Source organism: Dryas octopetala, chromosome 1 (assembly GCF_963921425.1).
Source record: "Dryas octopetala chromosome 1, drDryOcto1.1, whole genome shotgun sequence".
Classification (NCBI taxonomy): domain Eukaryota; kingdom Viridiplantae; phylum Streptophyta; class Magnoliopsida; order Rosales; family Rosaceae; genus Dryas; species Dryas octopetala.
The window spans coordinates 23,209,578-23,232,093 of NC_141366.1; the positions used below are offsets into that span (position 1 = coordinate 23,209,578).

At 33.9% G+C, this 22,516-nt stretch overlaps 1 protein-coding gene across 3 annotated transcripts; it reads right to left on the reverse strand.

The window, feature by feature from the left end:
* Nucleotides 1-211: 211 nt before the first annotated feature.
* LOC147299238 (hyccin) lies at nt 212-1,372 on the reverse strand. 3 transcript variants are annotated; one of them, XM_086229862.1, is made up of 2 exons: nt 542-1,372; nt 212-487 (listed from the first exon to the last, which is right to left on the reverse strand). In XM_086229862.1, the coding sequence occupies exons 1-2, from the start codon at nt 1,370-1,372 to the stop codon at nt 212-214; spliced, it is 1,107 nt and encodes a 368-aa protein (XP_086085988.1). The 3 variants fall into 3 exon arrangements, with proteins under 3 accessions (XP_086085988.1, XP_086085987.1, XP_086085986.1); XM_086229861.1 differs by having other exon boundaries at nt 530-1,372; XM_086229860.1 differs by having other exon boundaries at nt 212-1,372.
* Between the last annotated feature and the right edge of the window lie 21,144 nt (nt 1,373-22,516).

Below are 22,516 nucleotides of genomic sequence, written 5' to 3' on the forward strand. Positions count from 1 at the left end.
CATATATATTGTGGCTGGGTACATGTTAACTACTAACACCAACATAAACTCTTTAACTCTGATTGAGAAACACTCAAAAATGAATCCAGAACAGATTAACTATAGTATGAAACTTGTGAAGGAAAAGAAAGAAAACAGGCATTTCATTTGATATTGCCCTAAAAACAAAGATTTCAAATTAAAGAGAAATAATAATAGGGAAACTCAAACCCTAGAGACTGATAACTTTAGTGTTAGGAACCTCAGTTGGATCAAAACCATCCTTGACCTCCATCAATGTCATCTCCCTCAGCCTCAGCAGACTTCCCGTGGCCAAAATCGCCTTGGGATTGATATCATGCATAGACCTCGCGTACAGACTCCTACACGCCACACTCGCCTTCTCACTCAGCTCCTTGTTCTTGTTTGGACACAACATGCAGTGCCCCAAAATCCTCAAAACTGGTTGCAGCAACTCCCATGGCAGAGGAATCCTCCCCAAACTACTCTCCTTCTTCCCACAAGACTTGTCTAATTCTTTGCTGATCGCTTGATCATCAGCACCGGACTTATTATCGTCTTTGCTCATCACTTGATGATCATGCGAATTATTATGATCTTCAATTTCACTCATGTCCCCGTCCTGACCAGCCCAAACCCTACAAAACTCGCAGAAATCAATCTTGGACTCCACCGGCATTTCGAATATCTTGCTGTAGTACAGCTCCAGGGCCACCCCGACGATCCGAGCTCGCCTGGTGGACCTCACCGTGCCGTGAGGTTCGAGACTCGGAGATATAACGGCCAGGTTAAGGCCCGTGGAGTTGTTTTTGATGGGTGCCTTGGATTCATGGTAGAGGCTGGGGTGGGACAAGTCGGGAACGTTGACAGTGATCGAGTTACCGGCGCGGGAGGCGGTCTCGTGGGCGTAGAGGGCTAGGAGAACCGCCTCGAAGCCGGCGAGGGGGACGCGGAGGCGGACGCGGGAGAGGTAGAGCCCGGCAATCATGGGGAGGAAGCGGAGGACGAGAAGTTGGAGGTCTGGGTCGGAGGATTGGAATGTGTCGTAGAGCCAGCGGCAGAGGTTGTTGTCGCCGGCGCCGGACTCGGGGTGGCGGAGGAGGGAGGAAATGTGGGAGGCGGTGTGGGGGTCATGGAGGAGGTGGCGGGCGGAGGAGAGAGAGGGAGGAAGGGAGAGGGAGGGGAGAATGGTGGAGAGGGAGTGGATGGCTGCTTGGAATTTGGAGAATGAGTCTAATGAGGAGGTTGAGGTTGAGGCTCCGGTGGTGGCGAAGGTTGTGGTGGTGGCAGTGGTGGTGGAGCTGATGGTGTCTTGATCTGGGTTGGTGGTGGTGTCTTCTGGGATGAAGGAGGTGGAGGGGTCGTTTGACATTTGGTTGATTAGAGAGAGAGAGAGAGAGAGAGAGATTTTGACTGCTTGAGGCTTTTGAGGTAGATATCATCAAATGACGAACGTTTCAAAGTGGTTTAAACGAATGTTAGTTATGAGAGGAGATAATTGAGGAGGAATGAGGATATCGATGTTACTTTTTTATTTTCTTTTTTGGCCTATAATTGAGGAGGAATTAAGTTTTTTTTTTTTTTTTTTTTAAGATTTAGAGAGAGGAGAAATCAAATTTGGGTAAAGAGTGGCAAATTATATGACACTCCTAATTGGGCTGTTCACACAAGGAATTAAATTTAAGTTTTTAATTAGCAACTATCACCTCTTTCTTTTTGTCTTTTTTTTTAGTATTTATATTAGTCTGTCTATATATATTGATAATATTTTAGCTCGCATGGAGTTATCACTAATAATATCATGGAAGCAAGTATCCACAGTATGTACTCTACACAGCTTTTTCTATTGTACATATGTTGTCATTTGTTTGACTAATAATGGTATATGCAGTGGCAAATTTTGAATGTTAAGTCAATGTTTAAGTCATTAAATGTTTTTTTATTGCTAATAATTGAATATTTTAAGTCAATGCAAAATGAAATCACAAGTATTGCCATATTTTATGTCTTACGTATATGAGGTTTGCATGTGCCTAGCTTAGTTTGCTTTTATATATGGTTATCAAATATATATATATAAGAATGCTCTAAAACTAATTGGTTAATAAGTTAATACAAAGCTAATCCTATTGGGCCCACTGCATAATGTAAACTCAAAATCTGAACCGTCTATTTTTTAGGCCTTACTTCAAAGATTATCCCTGTAAAAAATCTTTAAAATCAGAAGCCATTTAGCCATTTGATTATAACAACAATTATTTATATACTTTTATCGAAAATATTGATCGTCTATTTATTTGATCTTAATTAGATGACTTGAGCTAGACTAAATTCAATTCTAAATAACATTCTTAAAAAAAAAAGTTTAATTCCAAATAAGGAAATTATTTAAAATAAGATAAAAGTAACATTTTCACATATTTTGCTGCGTGTGCAAGATGTTTTTCTATTTGGTATATATCTAATACTTTTTTTTTTTTTTTTTTTTTTGTAGGAACACTGCCTTTTTTGCAATAGAAATTGTAACTTGTTTACATAAGATGCTTTGCATTTACACATCAACTTCAACAAAAAAAAAGAAAAAAGAAGTTACACATCAACTTAAGTGATTACAATAGTTATAAATTTGTTATCTTAATAAAAATTGTAACTTATTTACATAAGGGTGTTTTGCATTTACACATCAACTCAAGTGATCACAATAGTTTTTTTTTTTTTTTTTTCTGTCATTCTTGCATCACAAATTGTAAGTTTCATTGATCGGTGAAATCACATTCCACAATTGCTTGCTTTGGATGAAACTGCAAATTAAACATCAAGAAAACTAAACCAATTAATAAGGTCATGTTTATTAATTAACTGGGAATGAGAGAGAAAATGAAGTAAAGTGAGAAGGAATGGGTGAGATCAAGAACGAATTGAAGTGGGGAGGAGTCATTCTCATTAAGTTGTTTACTAACCATATGGAATGAGAATGAAAATGAAGTTGATTCTCACTCATGTGTTTACTAATGAATAATTATCATAAATCAAAATAAAAACTAGTTTGATTGCTAAAAAGTTTGAGTGTTGTTAAAAAAGATTTATTCTCTTAATGGTATTTTGGGATTATTAAAAAATTGAGGGCACTTTTGGTATATATGAATTAATGACTCATGATTGAATGAGAGCCAATACCATGTCCACCCCAAGGAATGAGATTAGGGAAGTGATTCCTGATTTTTGGAGTGGGCCCTATTTATTTATTTTTATTCTTCAATACAAGTAAACACATGATTGGAGTGGAATGCGAATGACTCCTTATTCATTCCACTCATTCCATGTAAGTAAACGTGCCATAAAAGGAGAGAAAAAAAAAAGAGCTGCCAACTCTTTACAAAGATTGTAAGATACATAAATTTATATTGTAATAACGTAGATTTTAAAATAAAAATAAAAATTGTGCTTATTAACATTTACTTATATTTAAACTATGCTTATTATATTGTAATTATTTATGTTATTATATTTAAATTTAAATTTATTTTTATTTTTATTTTTATTTTTAGTTTTATATTTATTTTATATATATTTATTTAAAAAATAAAATTTGTGTTAACTTAACTTTCCTCCTGTGTGAGAAAAGTTTCTAATTGGTAAGTTTGAAGAGGTGTGCTGTGTGTGTACGTGTTGCTGGAGAATTTTTCATGTGTAATTGATACACCGCCACGTGGTGTAACCAATCCAACGTATAAGAGTATTGTTGGACGGTATGTTTATCTCTCATAGGGTATAATATTAATAACATCCACCCATATTATGACACGTTGGATTGGTTACACCATGTGGCCGGTGGTGTATCGGTCACACCGAAAAATCTCTCGTGCTGCTGGGCGGTGGAAGAAGTGAGTGAATGTGTGTGTGGTGGTGGAAGTGGTGTGTGTTGATGTTATAAGGCTGGAGTTGTTTTAAACCCAAGTTAGCAAAACAAACCCCAAAACCCCAGTCAACCCGAGAGAGAAGAAGAAAGAAAGAGAAACCGAGAGAGGAAGAGAAGAGAAGAGAGGAGAAAGAAAGGAAAGAAAAATAGAGGAAGAGGAAGAGGGAGAGGGAGAGGGAGACGGAGAGAGAGAGAGAGAGAGAGAGAGAGAGAGAGAGAGAGAGAAGTACGATTGAATTCGTTTTGGGTGTCCTTAGCCATTTTTGGGGTTTATGTTCAAAATCAAGAATTTGAATTCTGGGTTCTTAATTTCAAGGTTGGGTGTTTGATAGAAGCTTTAAACTTGTTTTCAGAAGCTTAAGAAACTGATTTGGGGTGTTAGAATTAGAGAGAAATGAAGTGGGATGAAGTTTGGAAAATTTGAAATTTTCTAGAAAAATTTGCAGGCCGGTTTTAGGTAGCCTACTTTGAGGCCAGATATCTTGAGTTGTAGAGCTCCATTTTGAGTGATCTTTGTATGGTTGTAAAGAAGGGATGCAAATCTTTAAAATGAGTATACGTTTGCTAAATTTGGTGGTGATTTGATAGATCAAACATTAGGGCAAAGTTGAGAAAAAAATAAGTAAAATCTAGAAAACATGGGCTGAAGGTTGAAGACGATGAACAATAACCTCTAGCCATCCCCATTCACACCATCGGTGCGTGACGGCACTTGAGGCGGATTTTGGCGGCTATGGTCGTTGGGAAAAGGTCCCCTTTCATTGATTTTTTCGATTCCGAGTTCGTTGGTGGCCTCTGTTTTGCAATTTGAGGCCCCAAACTTAGCGTTTGCACTATACACACTAGGATTGGAGAGTGAGCGAATTTTGTTCTTTATTTAATTGTGGATTTTTGTTATTTTCTTGTATAGGTTTAGGCTCGGAGGACGACCAAAAGGCACGGGACAACCTCTAGCGGCGAGTTAAGTACAAGTTTGAGGTAGGGGGATCTGGGGAACCTTTGACTGCAAAAATTATATTTTATTGAATCTTTGTTGAAAAATGCGACATATGTGCTAATACGTGTGCTAATACGTGATATGAATTAGTTTATTATTATAAATTATTATATGTGCATTTATTTGAATTTGAAGCATAATTCATTGAGAATTGAAGTTACAGTGCTGATAAGGGATTGAGGGTTTAAATTTCGTAGTGTGCGTGGGGAGTGAAGCCCTTTCAGCTAAGACTGATAAAACAATCTAAACTCCTAAGGCGCATTGGGACCTTCAGTTGCAGGTGAAGTTAGGATATATATATATATATATATATTGCACTTTAGCTGCGGTTAAAGTGAAGATGTGCATTGCAATTTATACTTCAATATGTATTGATCGAGTGTTAATTCGTATAATAGTGTACTTGGGGCCACAAAGGTAAAATGTATAGTATGGGACGTGCATGCCTGTTTGTTCTATTATATGGATGAACTCTTTATCTATATTATGAGACTTAAATCGAGGAAGTGCAGCATAACATTCATGCATTAATAATATTATTATATTATATATTATCTGTTTCATGTTGTATGTTTTCATTGAGCTTCAGTATAATTAATTTTGCACATTAAGGTTGAATGTCCCTATTAAGCCGTTGGTTAGAGCTCACCCCCTCATAGACTTTGCAGGTACTCTAAAAAGAGATAGTGCAAAATCGACCGAGTGTAATTAAGGTGATTAAGCATGAAACAAGTCGGAGTTGATTTTGATTTTTGAAACTGAGAAGGATGTAATGTACAGAAGTATGACTTATTTTGTATATTAAGCTTGAATCCAGTTTGTGGCACAATAATAGTATGAAGTTTATTTTTATTTATTTATTTCCTCCGTCACATTCTGGTTATAGAAGTTAATTCTATAATTAGAGTGTGATTCACACATTAATCCGAAATTAATTCTTAATCATGGATTGAGGTGTGACATATACACACTCTTTTTTAGTTTATTTATTTATTAGGATAATGTTATAATTAAGGAAAGTTGATTCGTCAAATATTTGAAAAAAAAAAAATTTGTTTAATATAATATAAGTTGAAAGCTTAAACTCAGAGTTAAGAAAACTAAAATTGAAGTCTGAAATTGCACGTATACCAAATTTCAATATGAAACTTGATCTTTGCGCCCCTTCAAAGTCCAATAATTTTTTGTTAGTTGCAGAAAAAAATTAGTAAAAATAAAATGAAATTTATGGGAAATTTGAAGACCTTCTATATTTGAATAGACTTGTAAGTTACATAAAGCAGCTTCTAAATATCTCTAAGTTTAAAACAGTAGTACAAAATCATGCAAATACCCATCTACACAGTGATTTGTCAAACTCACGCACATAACTTGAACTTAGAAGATAGAGGGTGGTAGAGACTTAGGGCTGGGTAAAAATACCAATACTGTACCGGTTTTGATACTGAAAAGTACCGATACCGAAAATACCGATGAATTCGGTAACGGTACCGGTTTTCAAAACCTGATATCGACAGTATACCGATACCGATCGTATATTAAAAAAATATAATTAAAATAATTCATTTTTATACATTTCTATACTATACTGATATACCCTAAATATAAAATACTTAGTATTATCTTTCTATATAATTTCTAATTTTATATAATACATTTCTAATTTTCTATAATTTATATCAAACATATATAAATTTATAAACCCTAAACCTATAACTTATTAACTTATATGTTTTTTTAATTTATATAATACATTTTTATATAAAAACTAATTAAAAATACCATAAACCCTAATATTATACTAAATTATAAACCCTATATAGTATATGTATATGATATCTCATACTAAATTACTAATTTCTATACCCTAATAGTCTAACACTATAAATTTATAATTCATAGATTCATACTTGGTAACTTAGAGTTTGGTATATAATATATAGTATATAGTATAATACTATAATACGGTATAATATGGTATAATATGGTATAGTATAGTATAATATGATAATATTAGTAATTTAGTATATTGTATAATATGATAAAATATAGTAAAATATAGTATAATATGGTATAATATATTAATATCAATATGGACTATGGAGTTATGGACTATTTATGATTTATGTAATTACCTTATTCATAAATGTATAATATGGTATAATATATTATTATTAGTATATGGTATTAGCCATTTAGCCTAACGGCCCTATTAGATATATGACCTACACCATATACCCTAAGGTTTAGAAGATGATATAAATTAAAAAACATGTAAACTATTAAGTTATTGACTATATACTATAAATTATAAAAAACATATGTAATAAAAATAAAAAAACTCCAAACCCCAAAGTCCGAACCCCAGTTGAAATTTGAAACCCCAAAATACCCTAAACCCTAAACGAAACCCCAAAATACCTTGAAAGTTTAAATTAGGTGATCTATTCACTTAATAAACTTGATTAAATTCACTTTCAGTGATCGGACCCCAATTTTTATTTTATATGATCATTCATGAATTAGTCAAACAGACACAACTCTGACGATGCAGTAACTAAAATCTGAAACTCCAGATTGACTTGTAAAATCAAACCAACTTTAGTAAATACCACAAGTCAGAACACACCAAGGAATTGAGTGACACCTTATGCACTCAAAGGATCCATCAATGTAGGCATCCTAGTGCTATCAACAACTAAAGTGGTGTGTGGACAGATTTAACAAACTTTCATTTAGCATTCTTGGTCTAAGTTAACATGCTAAAGTGAAGTGTGTGATCTTGTGAAGTTATTTTCAAATTAATAATCAGCAACACATAGGAAACAAATCACAAACAAGCCACAAGATTGTTCACCCAGAAAACCACTAACGGTTAAAAACTGGGGGTCTTTCCAGCTGACCAAGCAATCCAATAACAAGGGTCTCAATACAAGAAATCACACAACAAGCTTATACACTCTAGTCCTAGTACTAAGTGGCAGCTGCTTACCATTGTGCATTCTTGTGCAAACTCCTTAAAGCTAGCAATCAATCTTCATGTCGCTGGCAACTCCTCCTTGGGCTCTTCAACGCACGGCATCGATTGCTTCCAAGCAAGTGGATTCAATGATATGGATGAGAAATGATGTGCAAATCTGGATTCTATAAAAATCAGCCTTCTCAAGCAAGAGACATGAAAAGGCTAATGGAGAATCCTTCAACTAAAAATCTAAAAGAATGTGTTTGAAAATATATGAAAAGATTTAACTAACACTCAAATCCATTCAGATTTTTGATGAAAACAAGTTAAGAAAATCATTTAGTTTTTGGAAATCAAAAGCATTTTCTTATTTGATAAAAGATGAGCACTCACCCAAAATACCCAGGCACAAAAACACGAAAATACCCACTGAAAATATGCTCATCAACACCCACCAAAAAGTCTGAACCGAATCTATCATATACCCGTACACACACACGCCATTTCCATGTTTGCCTGAGCCACGTGGAAGCCAATCAATGGCTGTCCACAAGAGACGAATAAGGGGCATATTCCTTTTGTCCTATAGGGGTATCCTAGTATTACTAAGTATAGGAATGAGGAACTGTAAAAACAAATATTGCTTTATTTTGCAAAAATCAGAAATGGAGAAGATGATGAATAGTGCTGAGGTGTGTGTAAGTGTGTGGTGTGAATGAATGAGATGCAATCAGATCTGATTGATACAGTGGGGGAACCAAGTCATTTGCAATGCACATGCATGTTTAGTAAAAACAGAAAATGGGCTTTCAATGAAATAGGCTTTAATAAGTAAAACCCGAAATGGCCCCACTGCAGTGTCTGTCACTGTATCAACCACTGTACGTGAAAAACATTGTTCTTTATGACTAGTCAAATGGACAAAAAACTGTTATTTTTCATGAATTGAATGAAGTGCAGTATACCTTGAGTCTTTGTTCATTCTTGACTTTTTCAATACAGCTGAACTTGTCCTTAATCTAGCCTAGAGCTTGTGAGTGATTAATAAAATTAAATACAAAGGTTTTGACAAGGAAAATAGCCAATATAACAAATCCTAGAAACTAACATACCTTATTTATTCTTTACAAAATAAAACTTTATTTTTATTATTTGTTCTTTTTCTTTCCCCCTAGCCCACGTGCCCCCCCCCCCTTTCTTCTTCCTTTCTTTTCTTTTTCTTCTTCTCTCTCCTCCCACTCGTGTCTCTTTTCTTGTTTATTTTTCTCTTCTCTTCTCTTCTTTTCCCCTTCTTTTTCTTTCTGTGTGCGATCACAGCCCTAACCACCACAATCAATTCATCATCTCCAACCACCACCACCACCACCACCACTATCATCTATTTCCCTCTCCCCAAAATACCTTTCCTCCCTCTCTCCCTCTCTGTCTCTTTCTCCCTCTCTGTCGCACCCCCTACCCACGCCGCCCAACCCAGCGCAACTCACCACCCTCCTTCCCCACATTTCCTCTCTGTCTCTGTCCCTTTCTCCTTCTCTGTCGCACCCTCTCCTTCTATCCCTCTCTCTGTCTTATCTCTCCCCCTTTCTCTGTGATTTTTTTTAATTTGGTGTTGTAGTCGGCACTTCCACTCTCTGACCGATACCGAAGTGATCGGTTACCGACCCATATCGGTCGGAATTCGGTATGGATGTTTTGGTATGGTAACCGTACCGAACCCACCCCTAGTAGAGAGCATTAGAAGATTAAATTTTTAAAAACAACCAAACTTGAAATTGTCTTCAAACCTTTTTCTACCTTAAACCTTTTTATGTCTTTTTGTTTTTGTAGTATTTATACTAGCCTCTCCAACCCAGTGTCACATGGTGTATTTAATAGGTCTTTTCTATTTCATATATATTTAATGTGTTTTCTTATTTTCATCCAATTAGAGAGCTATCACTAATATATAACTAAATCATAGAAGCAAGGATCCACACTCTACACGTAACTTTTTATGTTGTACATATTAGCTAGATATATGCCCTAAAAGCCAATTTATAATTGGAGTTTTAGGAATTAAGTAAATAAACATACAAAAGGGTAAAGTCTATTTTATGTATTCATATATCAGTGTATGTGATATACTGAACTAATACATAAAATGTCTATAGATATTAAGATAAGGAGAGAGTATTCTTGTGATTAGAATAGGTGAGACCCTTACTCCTTAGTTCTTATTTCCTAAGGACGTTCATGACTAACGGATCACATATTGGACACATGTAATTCTATATCAGCACCTTTTAGGGTGGATGATGAGTCTCAGATCATTAGTGTAGGTTGACACTATGATAAACAAGTGGGTGCTTAATTGGGGATTAAATTCACTGAACATGACCGTTAAAAGGAATTCTTGTATGGAGTTTTAGGACATGTTAAACAAGAATCCTTAATTATAACTTCATAAAAAATCCTTTGACTTGAGACACTATGGGTCGCCTTGTGCATGCGTGACTAGACTTTGACTATACAATGTACCTATACCCGACTAAAGGACTTGGAGTGCGTAAGGATTGGGTTCATGTACAAAGGATCATAGTTGTACAATAAGAAATTTGTCACCTTCCGTAAAGAAGGCGAATAACTTATGTGAAATTCTATGATAGTTGTCCTAGAGACTCTGGTTAGAGCATTATATTATAATTTGAGAAATGAGTATTCTAAAATTATAAAGATTAGACAACATATGTTAGAAGGTGTCTAGACATATGAATATTTACAGGGGATTGACAAAGAGTTATCCATACCCTATTGTTTAGGTTTGGGTTATTATATGACAGAAGGATATATTACGATCGGATAATAATTGAATAGGTTCACCAACTTTTTGATTGTTCTAGGTAGTCATGATATTCTGCTAGGCGTCACTCATGACTTGTGGAATAAAGAATTAATTAATAAATATAATTTATTAATTATTTTTATTTTTATTTTAAAAGTGTTTCTAATGGAAGACGATAAATTCCACTATCATAAAAATTAGAACCTAAGAGGTCACACTCTATATAAGGTTGATGACCAAGTAATAGAACGGTAGATGGAAGATATAATTAATTAATGGGATTAATTAATTATTAGATTGAAAATTAATTATTGCAAATAATTAATTGAAGTTCAAATTGGATTTGGGCTTATAATTATAATTTATGTTTGGGTCAGACCTAAGCAATGCCCAAAGCCCAAGTAAGTTGGATTTAAGCGAAGCCCATAATAATAAATATGAGATATTTATATTATGAAAATATTAATTATAAATTAATATATATATAGGTATATATATATATATATATAAGGCTTTTTAGCAAGATACTTACCTGAACCTTGACTTGATTTGTATGTGTCAAGGATGAACAAGCTAGTGAAGGTAGAAAAGCAAGAACAAGGTAAGAACTTGAGAGAATCAGGAAGAACAAGGTAAAAGCTTCTGGGTTATTCTCTCAAGAGGGTGTGTGTGAATGCCTAAGGTTGTGAACCTCTCTCACGTGTTGAGAATTGGTTGCATATATAGGCAAAAGAGATATTTATCTGCATGTTGATGAATGGTTGGGATGAAGCCACGTCACTAGTTTAGATTAGTGGCATGCACAGCTATCCAGCAAGTTTGCATTTAATGTAGGCATGGCTTTGTGATTATTGGTAGCCTCAAATGTCTCATATGAAGCTAGAGTGTCAAGTGGTGTAAATTTCCAGGTCACAAACACTTGAGTGTAGTTGAGAATAAATATCCAAATCTTCTGGAAGGGCGGTGAGAATAGAACACTATAACCGAGCCATCCGTATATCAATATGTAGATTCTCTAAGTGCAAAGTGAGAGTACCTCAAATAATTGGGTCGGAAAGATGTCATTTACAACTGAGCCGAGCCAAATAATCTTGGGGCCTGGGAAATGGGCTTGCCAAATGTCTAGCTTCTGAGGTATGCTCGGCTCAGGCAATGCGATACATATCGAGCTGATGGGGTCAAAGCAAGATATTGCTAAGATGGAATGATGAAGTGGACAATAAGTTTGACCAAGTCAACAGTTGAAAGGTCAATATGCCACAAGGCTTTGTCAGGCCACGTGTGAGCATATAGTTGGTCCGTAAAATCTTGGTGGACATGAAGAAGGTATATATCTTTTCCTTTTTTAACTAAGTTCATAACTAGATACAATATGTTATATGCCTTATGGATTAATATTTAAGGGTGTGCAAGGATAAATAAGGAGCCAAGAATGATGGCTTTACAAGAAATACTTAATCTACAATCTTATTGAAGATCAATCATTATTTTTATAGTAAGTAAAAGATATTTTGAACCAGTCAAAAAGACAACTGAGGGAAAGAAAGAGTATGCATGCTACAAAGGGGTTGAATACAACATATATGTTAATATATTAAAACTACAATATTTCACAATTACACTTTAAAAAAGCTTTTAGAATTCAACTAGTTGGTATTTCTATGGCATGTGAGAACAAAGTATATGCTTATAAGTAACTGACATATTTTTTACTTGCATCGATCGATATCAATAATATGGCCATATAGAATTGTAGAAAGAGCTCTTTATTAATAAGCACAACATACCATTTTTTATAACTTTATAAGTGCCTAGCTTTATATTTGTTCTTCTTGACTTTATTCTATTACTTAATAAATGCAGTTGATGCTAACATGAATGGAAAACTACATGTCATATTTAAGAAGTCTGAGATGGTTATCCTTTGTACAAGAATTTCTTTTGGGAAAGGCTAAAATGCAACTACAACGTTTTCACATCTTTGGATTATCTTACCGCGAGTTCTTTATGGTTACTAGGATTAATGTAATTTATTTATATATTTTTCTCTTTTTGTAATCTTTTTCTAAGCATAGTTGTTTTTTGTTGTGATTAATTAGTAACTTGACTTCAATCAATTTGAGTGAGATAACAGCTGCTTCCATTACCAAACTCTTGTTGCTAGAGTCCTTGTCATTATTCTTCATTTATATGCTTCTTTATAAGTCTCATATAATGGAAGCTATATATATATCAACTTTAATAACTTGCAAAAGCTATTATCATTACCTACTAACTTAAATACTTTGTTCCAGGGATTTGCCCAACAATAACTTAACCAATGCCTGAGTTTCTGCAAAAACTTAAATATCTCAAGAATTTGCCATTATAGTGCATGATTAGGTAATGAAACACTCATAGATGTGGTAGAATTATTTATTAACAATATGCTGATCCACTACTTTGCAACCAATGTAAAGTGCCCAAAAATTATGATATGTGATTAATTAATTTGGTGTAATTGAATAAAAAACTTAAATAAATTATTAGCTAAATATTGAATCTGCCTAGATATTTTTTCTCCAATTAAAATTAGCTTATTTTGGGAGAAAAACTTCTCAAAGTAAAAGTGTTAGCATGTTTGTATTTGAGAAGAGAACTTATTCCAATCTCTAAAACCAAAATGATTGGCTTAAAAACAAAGAGCCAATAAGGTCATCAAACTGAGCTATAATGCCTTTGTCACGATTCTATTACTTGTATTAAAGCAAATTCTTGACTTAAACTCAAGACCATATCTCCTTAAACTTAGGACAAGTTAATGGAGTTAAAGCCACAAAAATTAAACTTAGAGGATCTCCTCAACTTTTTGATCTCCTAACTTGGCTAACTTTTTAAGTATAGAATGACATGTGTCTCTTGTAACATCTTATGGTTCACATACATTTAGAACTATAAAAAAATATAATTTTAAATAAAAATTAAATTTAAGCAATGTGTGTAATTAAAGGTTTTGTTGGACTCTCTCTCTCTCTCTTCCCCTAAAGTCTCTCCCCTTCTCTCTAGTACGAAGAGTCTTCATATATATGAAACTGAAAATTACTAACCTCCTCCAATGCATAAGGCACTGATTTTCCTATGCGGCTCCATAGATAGATGCAATTGTCAAAAATCACTCTCTTGACCGCTTAGAACAACTCCAACAGTTGTTTTCCTACTATCCCAAATCCCAATTTTCTCTTTAATCTCCTTAATTGAATTCAACCGATTTGAGAAATATTGATACTTTAGATAGAGAGACGTGAGAACAAGATGTTTGGGAGAGAATAAGAATCTTTGTATTTGGGGGTCCTCTATGATTTTGAAGTTCAAAATTTGTGAGACTAAAGATCTATTGCATTTTATATATGAGTCAAGCAAGGTGATTAAATAGTGCCCCTTTCTTTTAATTTTGCCTAAATCTATTATTCTTGTTCTTTTTAATTAGTGTTTTTCCTGCGAATTTGTTGGGTTTTTCTTCTTTTAATTTATAAAACATTTGTAGAACTATATAATTTTCCTTTTTCTGATTTGGTTCTCATTTTTCTTCGAGTTGTAAAACATGGATGAATTTATGGAAAAACAAAACAGATGGAGGAAAAAAAAAACTTCATCTTTGCTAATAAAGAAATACCCAAGAGATTGACTTCACAAATTAATGTGTAGTAGCAACAAACAATCCCAAAAGTCTATCTTTGATATCGATGGTGATGTCGCTCATTGGTTGCTGGTGGAGTAGATGTAATGGCGGGAGTAGAGAGAGTAATGAGGAAGAGAGACAGATAATTAGAGAAAACACATTAGAATAAATATATTCAAAACTCGGTTTAACAAAAAATAAAATAAAATAAAACTTAAAAGCTATTTTGAACCCTTGGATTTAGATTGGGACAAGTGGCATCATATAATCAAAAGGTAATTAGTAAGGTTAGGAGAGGATCTAGATACAAACAGAGAAAGATAAAAATTAAACTAAATAATGTCAAAGAGTAAAATTCAATCATGATCATAAATCCAAACCAATTGAAATTACCCAAAACACAAGCGAAATTATCCAAATATGCATGAAGTCAACCAATAATCCAAATTACCCAAAATACATGAAATAAAAAATAATTACCCAAATTATCTAAAATACAGGGAGTCATCCAAATTGCATAAACTAAAGAATAAATCATTCGTCTAAGTAGTATCAGTATAAATTATTCTCTCGTTTTGCTCTCAAGTAGTATTAATCATATCATAAATATCACAAATATTTTTCTTTAGTAGAAGGATATGGACAAAGGAAAGGCGAAAGATTCACAAAAAATTATCAATTGAATATTACAGTTTCACTTTGGAAAAGTTATTGCAGAGGATTCTAGTATGGCAATTCGGAGTGAATCAACTAGTTTATTACGTACCTTAAGAAGTTATACCAAGATATTTTATGGTCAACGTACTTTTAACTTTTATTTAATTTAAGTATGATAGTGCTTTTATTGTTTAATTCATTGGAATTAAGTATCCAATAAAGGATGTCAAAGAGTATATATTAAGGTAGTTTCAACAATGATTTAAAACTAATTGTTGATCTTAAAGTATTCATTATGGCTTCAAAATCTCATGTTGGACTGGACTACACAGACATATTTAAAAAACTTATCATAATAATATTTAAAGTTAATGTTCGACTCCCAACATAGAGTTGAATGATGTCTTTCTTTATTGGTTAATAAACTCCATAATGAAGAGTAAGAAGCAGTTTCTTTTACTTTTTTTGACAGACTATGGTCACAATTATTTGATCAACGATTGTTTTATTGGGTTAAAAATCCATATTGAAGAGTAGGAGAGTAGTTTCGTTTATTTTTTTAAAATCATTTTTCTCTATATATTAACAATGTGGGAAAATGAATAGGCTGGCGCCTCACGCTAATTTAGGATATCCATTTACTTATGTATGTGAGTAGAAAATAACTAGAAGATTTCATGAGTTGTAGAAAGTTATAGTTGAAGCTACTATCGTCTTTGGAATGAGTTGAATAAACTGGAAATTTTTTTGACTATCTTACATAATTATTTCAGAGTTTATCTAATCATTCATTTTTTTCTATTATAATTATTTAACAATTCTCATTTGTAAAGACCTTCATTTAGGCTATCGTGATGATATTGTTAGGCTATCGTAATTTCATTCTTACGAGAAGAATGTATTATTAATAGGAAGATATGGATCACGAACTACTATCATAAGTATTTTGATAGTGGTTTTGAAGGATAGTTTGATTGTTATTTTCAAAGCATAATAATGTCGTGGAGATCCATGTTATGGTTTTCTTATTCCTAGCTAATTACTACACAAATTGTAAATAACTAAAATTTGTCCAATTTGAGTTTATGATAAATCATAGCTTAACTAACATATGAGTATTTTTTTTTTTTTTTATAAATGCTTACGAATCATATTATACCGTAATTATTTTGCTTAAAATCCAAAATAAAATTATTTTATCGATCTGTATAATTTGTATTCCTTATTTTATAAAGATAAGTTTAGCTTATATTATCGATACCAAAAGGGAAGATGATGTAAAGATATGGACAGTCTATCTATTGTACGACTAGGGTTTTATCGCTAAAAGTGTGGAAAATTTGAAAATTGAAGACATCTACATTATTAATGATTCAGTGGTGCTGCCTCCAACTACCAAACAACAACAAGCAAATGAAGAATTCAACTATAAGGCAATTTAAGACTTTCACTATGGGGGCATAAGTTGATACAGACTTTATGGACTTCAAAACAAAGGTTGAAAAACAATCAGAAAGTGGAATTGAATAGTTGAAAAAACTATATTCTCACCCTTTGTCACACTCACAAAGACAAAGTTTTGGATTTCCTTTGTTAGGATATAACAAGCTCCATTTGGAGAATGATGCATATGATCAAATGGGTTCCTTGGTAACTTGGGAAACCGCATACAACAAAACTTATAAGCATACGCAGATTACTCCAAGGGATCTAGAAGTTGAAAAATCAGTTGAAAGAGCAGTTGAAAAGCAATTTGGTGGTTTGCAAATCGATCTAAAAAAGCAAGAAAAAAATATAAAAGTTCATTTCTTGATGAATTAAGATAAAAATGGATTTTATAATTCATCTAAATGAAGAGATAAGTAACTTACGTGCTCAATTAGAAAAGATGGAAAATGATTCAACTGCAAGACAAAAGAAATTAAGTGATCTCCTTAAAGAATTGGTAGAGATGCGTCAAGAGCAAGCTCAGCATGAGGTCTCAAGTGAAGATCTAGAAGAACAAGATTGATCAAGAAACTAGAAACAAATACTTTGACATGAATAAACAAATTTTGAGAAAAACAAAGAGTTAGAGAAGGGAATTAATTAATGACAGTAGAAAAAAAGAAGCATAAATGTTGAAACTACATACAATAGGAAAAAGAGATGAGTTTCTTAGTTAATTATAAGATCTGGTTCGCTAAATATTTTCATAGTGGAAGATGATATATTTACATCTTTACAGAGAATTATGACTTGAAAAGTAAGTTAAAATACCAATACTATATAATGCCCCAATTTAGAAATATAAAAAACATAGAAGTCTGAAGATTGAAGATATCTAAATTGTTGATGATTCAATGGTGCTACCTCCAACCACCAAACAACAACAAGAAAATGAAGAATTCAACTATATAAGGAAGTTTAAGACTTTTACTAAGGGGATTCTCATTAAGGGGACATCAGTTGATACAAAATTTATGAACTTTAAAACAAAGGTTGAAGTACTACTAGAAAGTGGGATTGAACAGCGGAAAAAATTGTATTCTCACCCTTTGTTACACTCACGAAGACAGAGTTTTAGGTTCCCTTTGTTAGAATATAACAAACTCCATTTGGAGAATGATGCATATGATCAAGTAGGTTCCTTGGTAACTTGGGAAACCATATACAAAAAAGCTTGTAAGCATGTGCAGATTACTCCAAGAGATGTAGAAGCAGAGAAATCAGTTGAAAAGCAATTTAGTGCTTTGCAAATCTACAAAAGCAAAAAAAATATATGAAAGTTCATTTCTAGATGAATTAAGATAAAAAGAGATTACATAATTCATCTTAATGAAGAGATAAGTAACTTACGTGGTAAATTGGAAAAAATGGAAAATGATTCATTGATAAAAAAGAAGAAAGTTCAGCAGCTTCCCTTCGTTCAATGATCGATGGTCGTTCACTTGTGGTAAAGATTTTATTTTTGGAACGAACCTAGCTTGCAACAAATCAGGGGCATTCATTGCATTATTGGGATACCACCAACACTCATTTGAATTCTATCTATCGAAAACTGTATAGAGATGTAATCAATTTTATTGCACGGTTGGAGAAGATCGATGACTAATGTGATGGGTATTTGGATGATGATAACGTCAAGCTCATTGGTAAGGAAGCAAAGATTCTACAGGGCTCATCTAGTAATCATTTATGTCAAAATTATAAGCAACATCTCATAATTTTTGCGAAAAGAGTACTTGGTGAAGAGTTAAATAAGTTAGCGTTAACTCATTTCAATAAGCTGATTCAATACAAGACACCTACGAATGTCTTTAAGAATCACATCTGACACTCATTACTCCTCCTAGCTAATGAGAGATGTACTTTATCTGTCGTGCATGCAATGATCCATATAGATTATTCAAAAAAAAAGTTCTTAGCATATGAATATGAAAAGATTAGGGTTGTGAACATTGAAAGTCGTTTTAATTAGTAGAACATCGGGTTTATTGATGCCTACGAATACATGTCTAGTGTTTTAAAAGATAGTTTGATTATTATTTGTGAATCATAAATATTGTAGAGATCAATGTTTTGGTAGTATTCTGATTTGTAAATAATTAAATTTATCTAATTTGAGTTTTTATTAAATCATACCTTAACTAATATATGAGTATTTTAATTTTTTGATTAATACTTACGAATTTAGATTGTACCATAGTTATTTGGTTAAAGTCCAAAATAAAAATATTAAATCATTATTATAACATATCAATTAGCCAACACTACAAGAAAAACCTTAATAGACAGCACTTGTTTAATATCATTTTTTAACAAAACTGATATTGTAAAGTTTTAGATATTGGTTAATTTTTTAGACGATGTCTTAATTGATTAACATATCACTGGTTTTTTTTCGATATCTTAAATTTACACTTTTGATTAACTTTTTTTGAAAACTGATATGTAAAGTTAATATCTGATAAGTATATTATTTCACATAAAAAACATGGGCTAGCTTAAAAATTTTAGCCAAGTTTCCCAACCCCCCCAGTCACTCACCTAGCTCGATCCTTCTCTCTCACCCAGCTGCCAGTGTTGGTGCTGCCGGAAGTAGTCCTTGGCGTCGGTGCGTGGCTCTCATTCTCCCTCCTCTCCGTCGGTGGCGCCGGTGGCGCCCTTAGGTTACTGCGTCTGTGGAAATTGTAAGCTCAATCCCTCCTCAATCTGTTGTACTTTTTCTTCTTCTCTGTACCTTCTTCTCTTGAGTTTCTTATTTCTGAAAATAGGGTTTCACGACACATTCCCCCCAGTCACTCACCCAGCTCGATCCTTTTCTCTTACTCAGGCCAGCTTGCGCGATCCTTTTCTCTCACCCAGCTGCCGGCGTCGGTGCTGCCGGAAGTAGTCCTTGGCGTCGGTGTGTGGCTTTCATTCTCCCTTCTCTCCGTCGGTGGCATCCTTGGGTTACTGCGTTTGTGGAAATCATAAGCTCAATCTCTTGTACTCTTTCCCCTTCTCTGTATCTTCTTCTCTTGAGTTTCTTATTTCTGAAAATAGGGTTTCAAATTAGGGGTTTTTTGTGGTTTTTGTTTTTCTTCAAATTTGGGGGTTTCAACTTGGGTTCGTTTTATTCTTGAAATTAGGGGTTTTCTTGGTTTTCAGTTTCTCTCTCTTTCTCCTATGGGTTTTAACTTTTATTGTTGAATAATTCCATCGATTTGGGTATATTTTCAATAGGGTTCGATTCGGTTTGTTGGATATCTCGGGTTTCCTTCACTTTCTTAGGAAGGAGGATTGAATTCAAGGTGAGTATAAGTATATGAGTATATTCTCTTAGTGCAATACTTAAACTTGTAGCTTTTATTTGTCTAATTAATTGCTATAAAAATAGTCTGTGGAGATGAATGATGGCCCATAAATGGTACAAGATAGATAGTTAGAGAAAATGGATCTACTGCTCTCAGTATAATGAACTGTAGGTACTTTAGTCACGAGATAAAGAAAAATGGAAGATTATCTTGTTCGTTGTCATGTTAATTTTATTTTAATTTGAACTAACTTCTATTCTGAAAAGTCTGTTAAAGCATGCAAGCTTCTACTTAAGATGTAACTCCATTAAACTAAATTGTTATGTTTCAAAATGACCAGACCTCTAGGAGCACTATGTAAGCAGTACATATGGAAAACATAAGAATACAATAAAAGAACATGTGCAACACTCATCCAATGATAAACCCTTACAATATGTAATTAAATGTTTTAACCTCGTAATCATCCAATATTTTGGATCTGGATTTTATTCTTCTTCATTGCTTATAGGGTGCCTTTAGTCCATCCACGTATAATTTTCCAATGTTTACCATCTCATTAAGCATTTAATTAACCATACCATTGCTATCTATTCCTATGCATTTCTGCCTTGGTAGGAAACATCATGTTGGTGGAGTTTATTCATTTATTTTCTCATGTAATTAGCTAGACTGCACAAATTCTGTCAAAGAACAAAAGAAGAAAGAAAAAAAAGAGCTAGGCTACATAGATGATTTAACAGATTCTACCCAGCCCTATACCCTTTTATTTTTACATATGTTTGCATTATGCAATTTCTGAAACATCTTATTTTTGCATTATATATATGCTTAAAAAGTTGTGAAAATTGTGTTGTATGTTTGCTATTTTGCATGTTTTTGTGTTAGGAATGCTGAAATAATTGTGGATTGTGACTTTGCTAGATTGTTGTTTTGAGAAATAGGTGTCTTAATAGCTATATATTTTGCATCTTTAATTGGTATTTGGTATTGAATTAACTTGGTTTCTCTTCATGTGAAGTTGATATCGGTAAGTTCAATAGATAAAACATGGATACATGCTGATAGAAGGAGTAAGGTGTATGAGGTTGGAGTTGAGAATTTTCTAAGGTTAGGAGTAGGCAATAATGGCAAACGTAAGTACATCCATTGTCCTTGCAATAGATGTGGTAACTTGAGTAAGTATACGGTAAAAGTGGTTAGGGAGCATTTGTACTTTCATAATTTTGATGAAAGGTATAACAACTGGATATGCCATGGTGAAGCTAGTGTCTGTAGGGATGAGCAATATGGTTTTCTTGGTTCTGAAACAGTAGACATGTGCGAAGGAGCGTTTGATAATTTTAATCATGATTCGGACAAGTTTCAGAGTTTCGTTGAGGAAGGGGAAATGCCTTTATATGTTGGTTGTGATAAGTACAACAGGTTATCTGCATTGGTCAGATTGTTCAACCTGAAGGCAAAACATGGGCTGACAGAGAGTAGCATCTCTGATTTTTTGGTTGGTTTTGGAGACATGCTACCTGATGGTAATGTGCTACCCTTGTCTATATACGAGGCGAAGAAGACATTGGCTGCTTTAGGAATGGAGTATGTGAAGATACATGCTTACCCGAATGATTGTATTTTATATAGAAAGGAATATGAAGATGAAACAAGGTGCCCGAAGTGTGATCCTTCTAGGTGGAAGGTAAACAAGGGAGCAGTTGAGAAGGAAAAGGTGTCAGCCAAAGTATTGTGGTACTTTCCTCCTATTCCAAGGTTTAAATGAATGTTTAAATCTTGTGAAACTTCGAAGAACCTCACTTGGCATGCCGATCAGAGAGTGAGTGACGGCATCATGCGCCATCCAGCTGATTCTCCAGCTTGGAAGTTGGTTGACCATAAGTGGCCCGATTTTGCAAACGAGCCTAAAAATATAAGGCTTGCCCTTTCGGCTGATGGGATAAATCCACAGTTCATTAAGTAGTCGATATAGTTGTTGGCCTGTCCTCTTAGTCACTTACAACCTTCCTCCGTGGTTGTGCATGAAAAGGAAATTTATGATGTTAAGTTTGTTGATTTCGGGTCCTAAGCAGCCAGGAAATGACATAGATGTTATTTAGAACCATTGGTTAAGGATTTGAGAGCACTATGGAATGGAATTGAAGGAGTGTATGATGGTTTCAAGAAAAACTCATTCACTTTGAAGGCTGTACTTCTATGGACGATCAATGATTTTCTACCTTATGGTAACTTGTCTGGGGCCTCAGTGAAAGGGTATAAAGCATGTCCCGTATGTGGAGAAAACACAGATTCTGTTAGACTAAAACATGGTAAGAAAATTTGTTTCCAAGGCCACATAAGATTATTACCACGCCACCACCCATATCGGAGACAAATGGCTGCTTTTAATAACAAGCAAGATGAGGGTGAGCCTCCTACACCTCTAAGTGGACATCAAGTCTTGGAAAGAGTTTCATGAATCAATTGTATCTTTGGGAAGAAACAAAGAAAGGACAACTTAGGTGATGAAAGACATGCTCCATGTTTGAAGAAGAGATCAATCTTCTTTGACCTAAAGTATTGGAAGTCCCTTCATATAAGGCATGCTCTCGATGTAATGCACATTGAGAAGAACGTGTGCGAGAGTATCATTGGGACTTTAATAAACATTCCAGGTAAGACAAAAGATAGGGTGGCTGCCCGTTTAGATCTCGTGGAAATGGGGGTAAGACTAGACTT

What these genes read in the sequence shown, in the direction of transcription:
- LOC147299238 (XM_086229860.1), bottom strand. Translation starts at nt 1,372, where the DNA reads ATGTCAAACGACCCCTCCACCTCCTTCATCCCAGAAGACACCACCACC.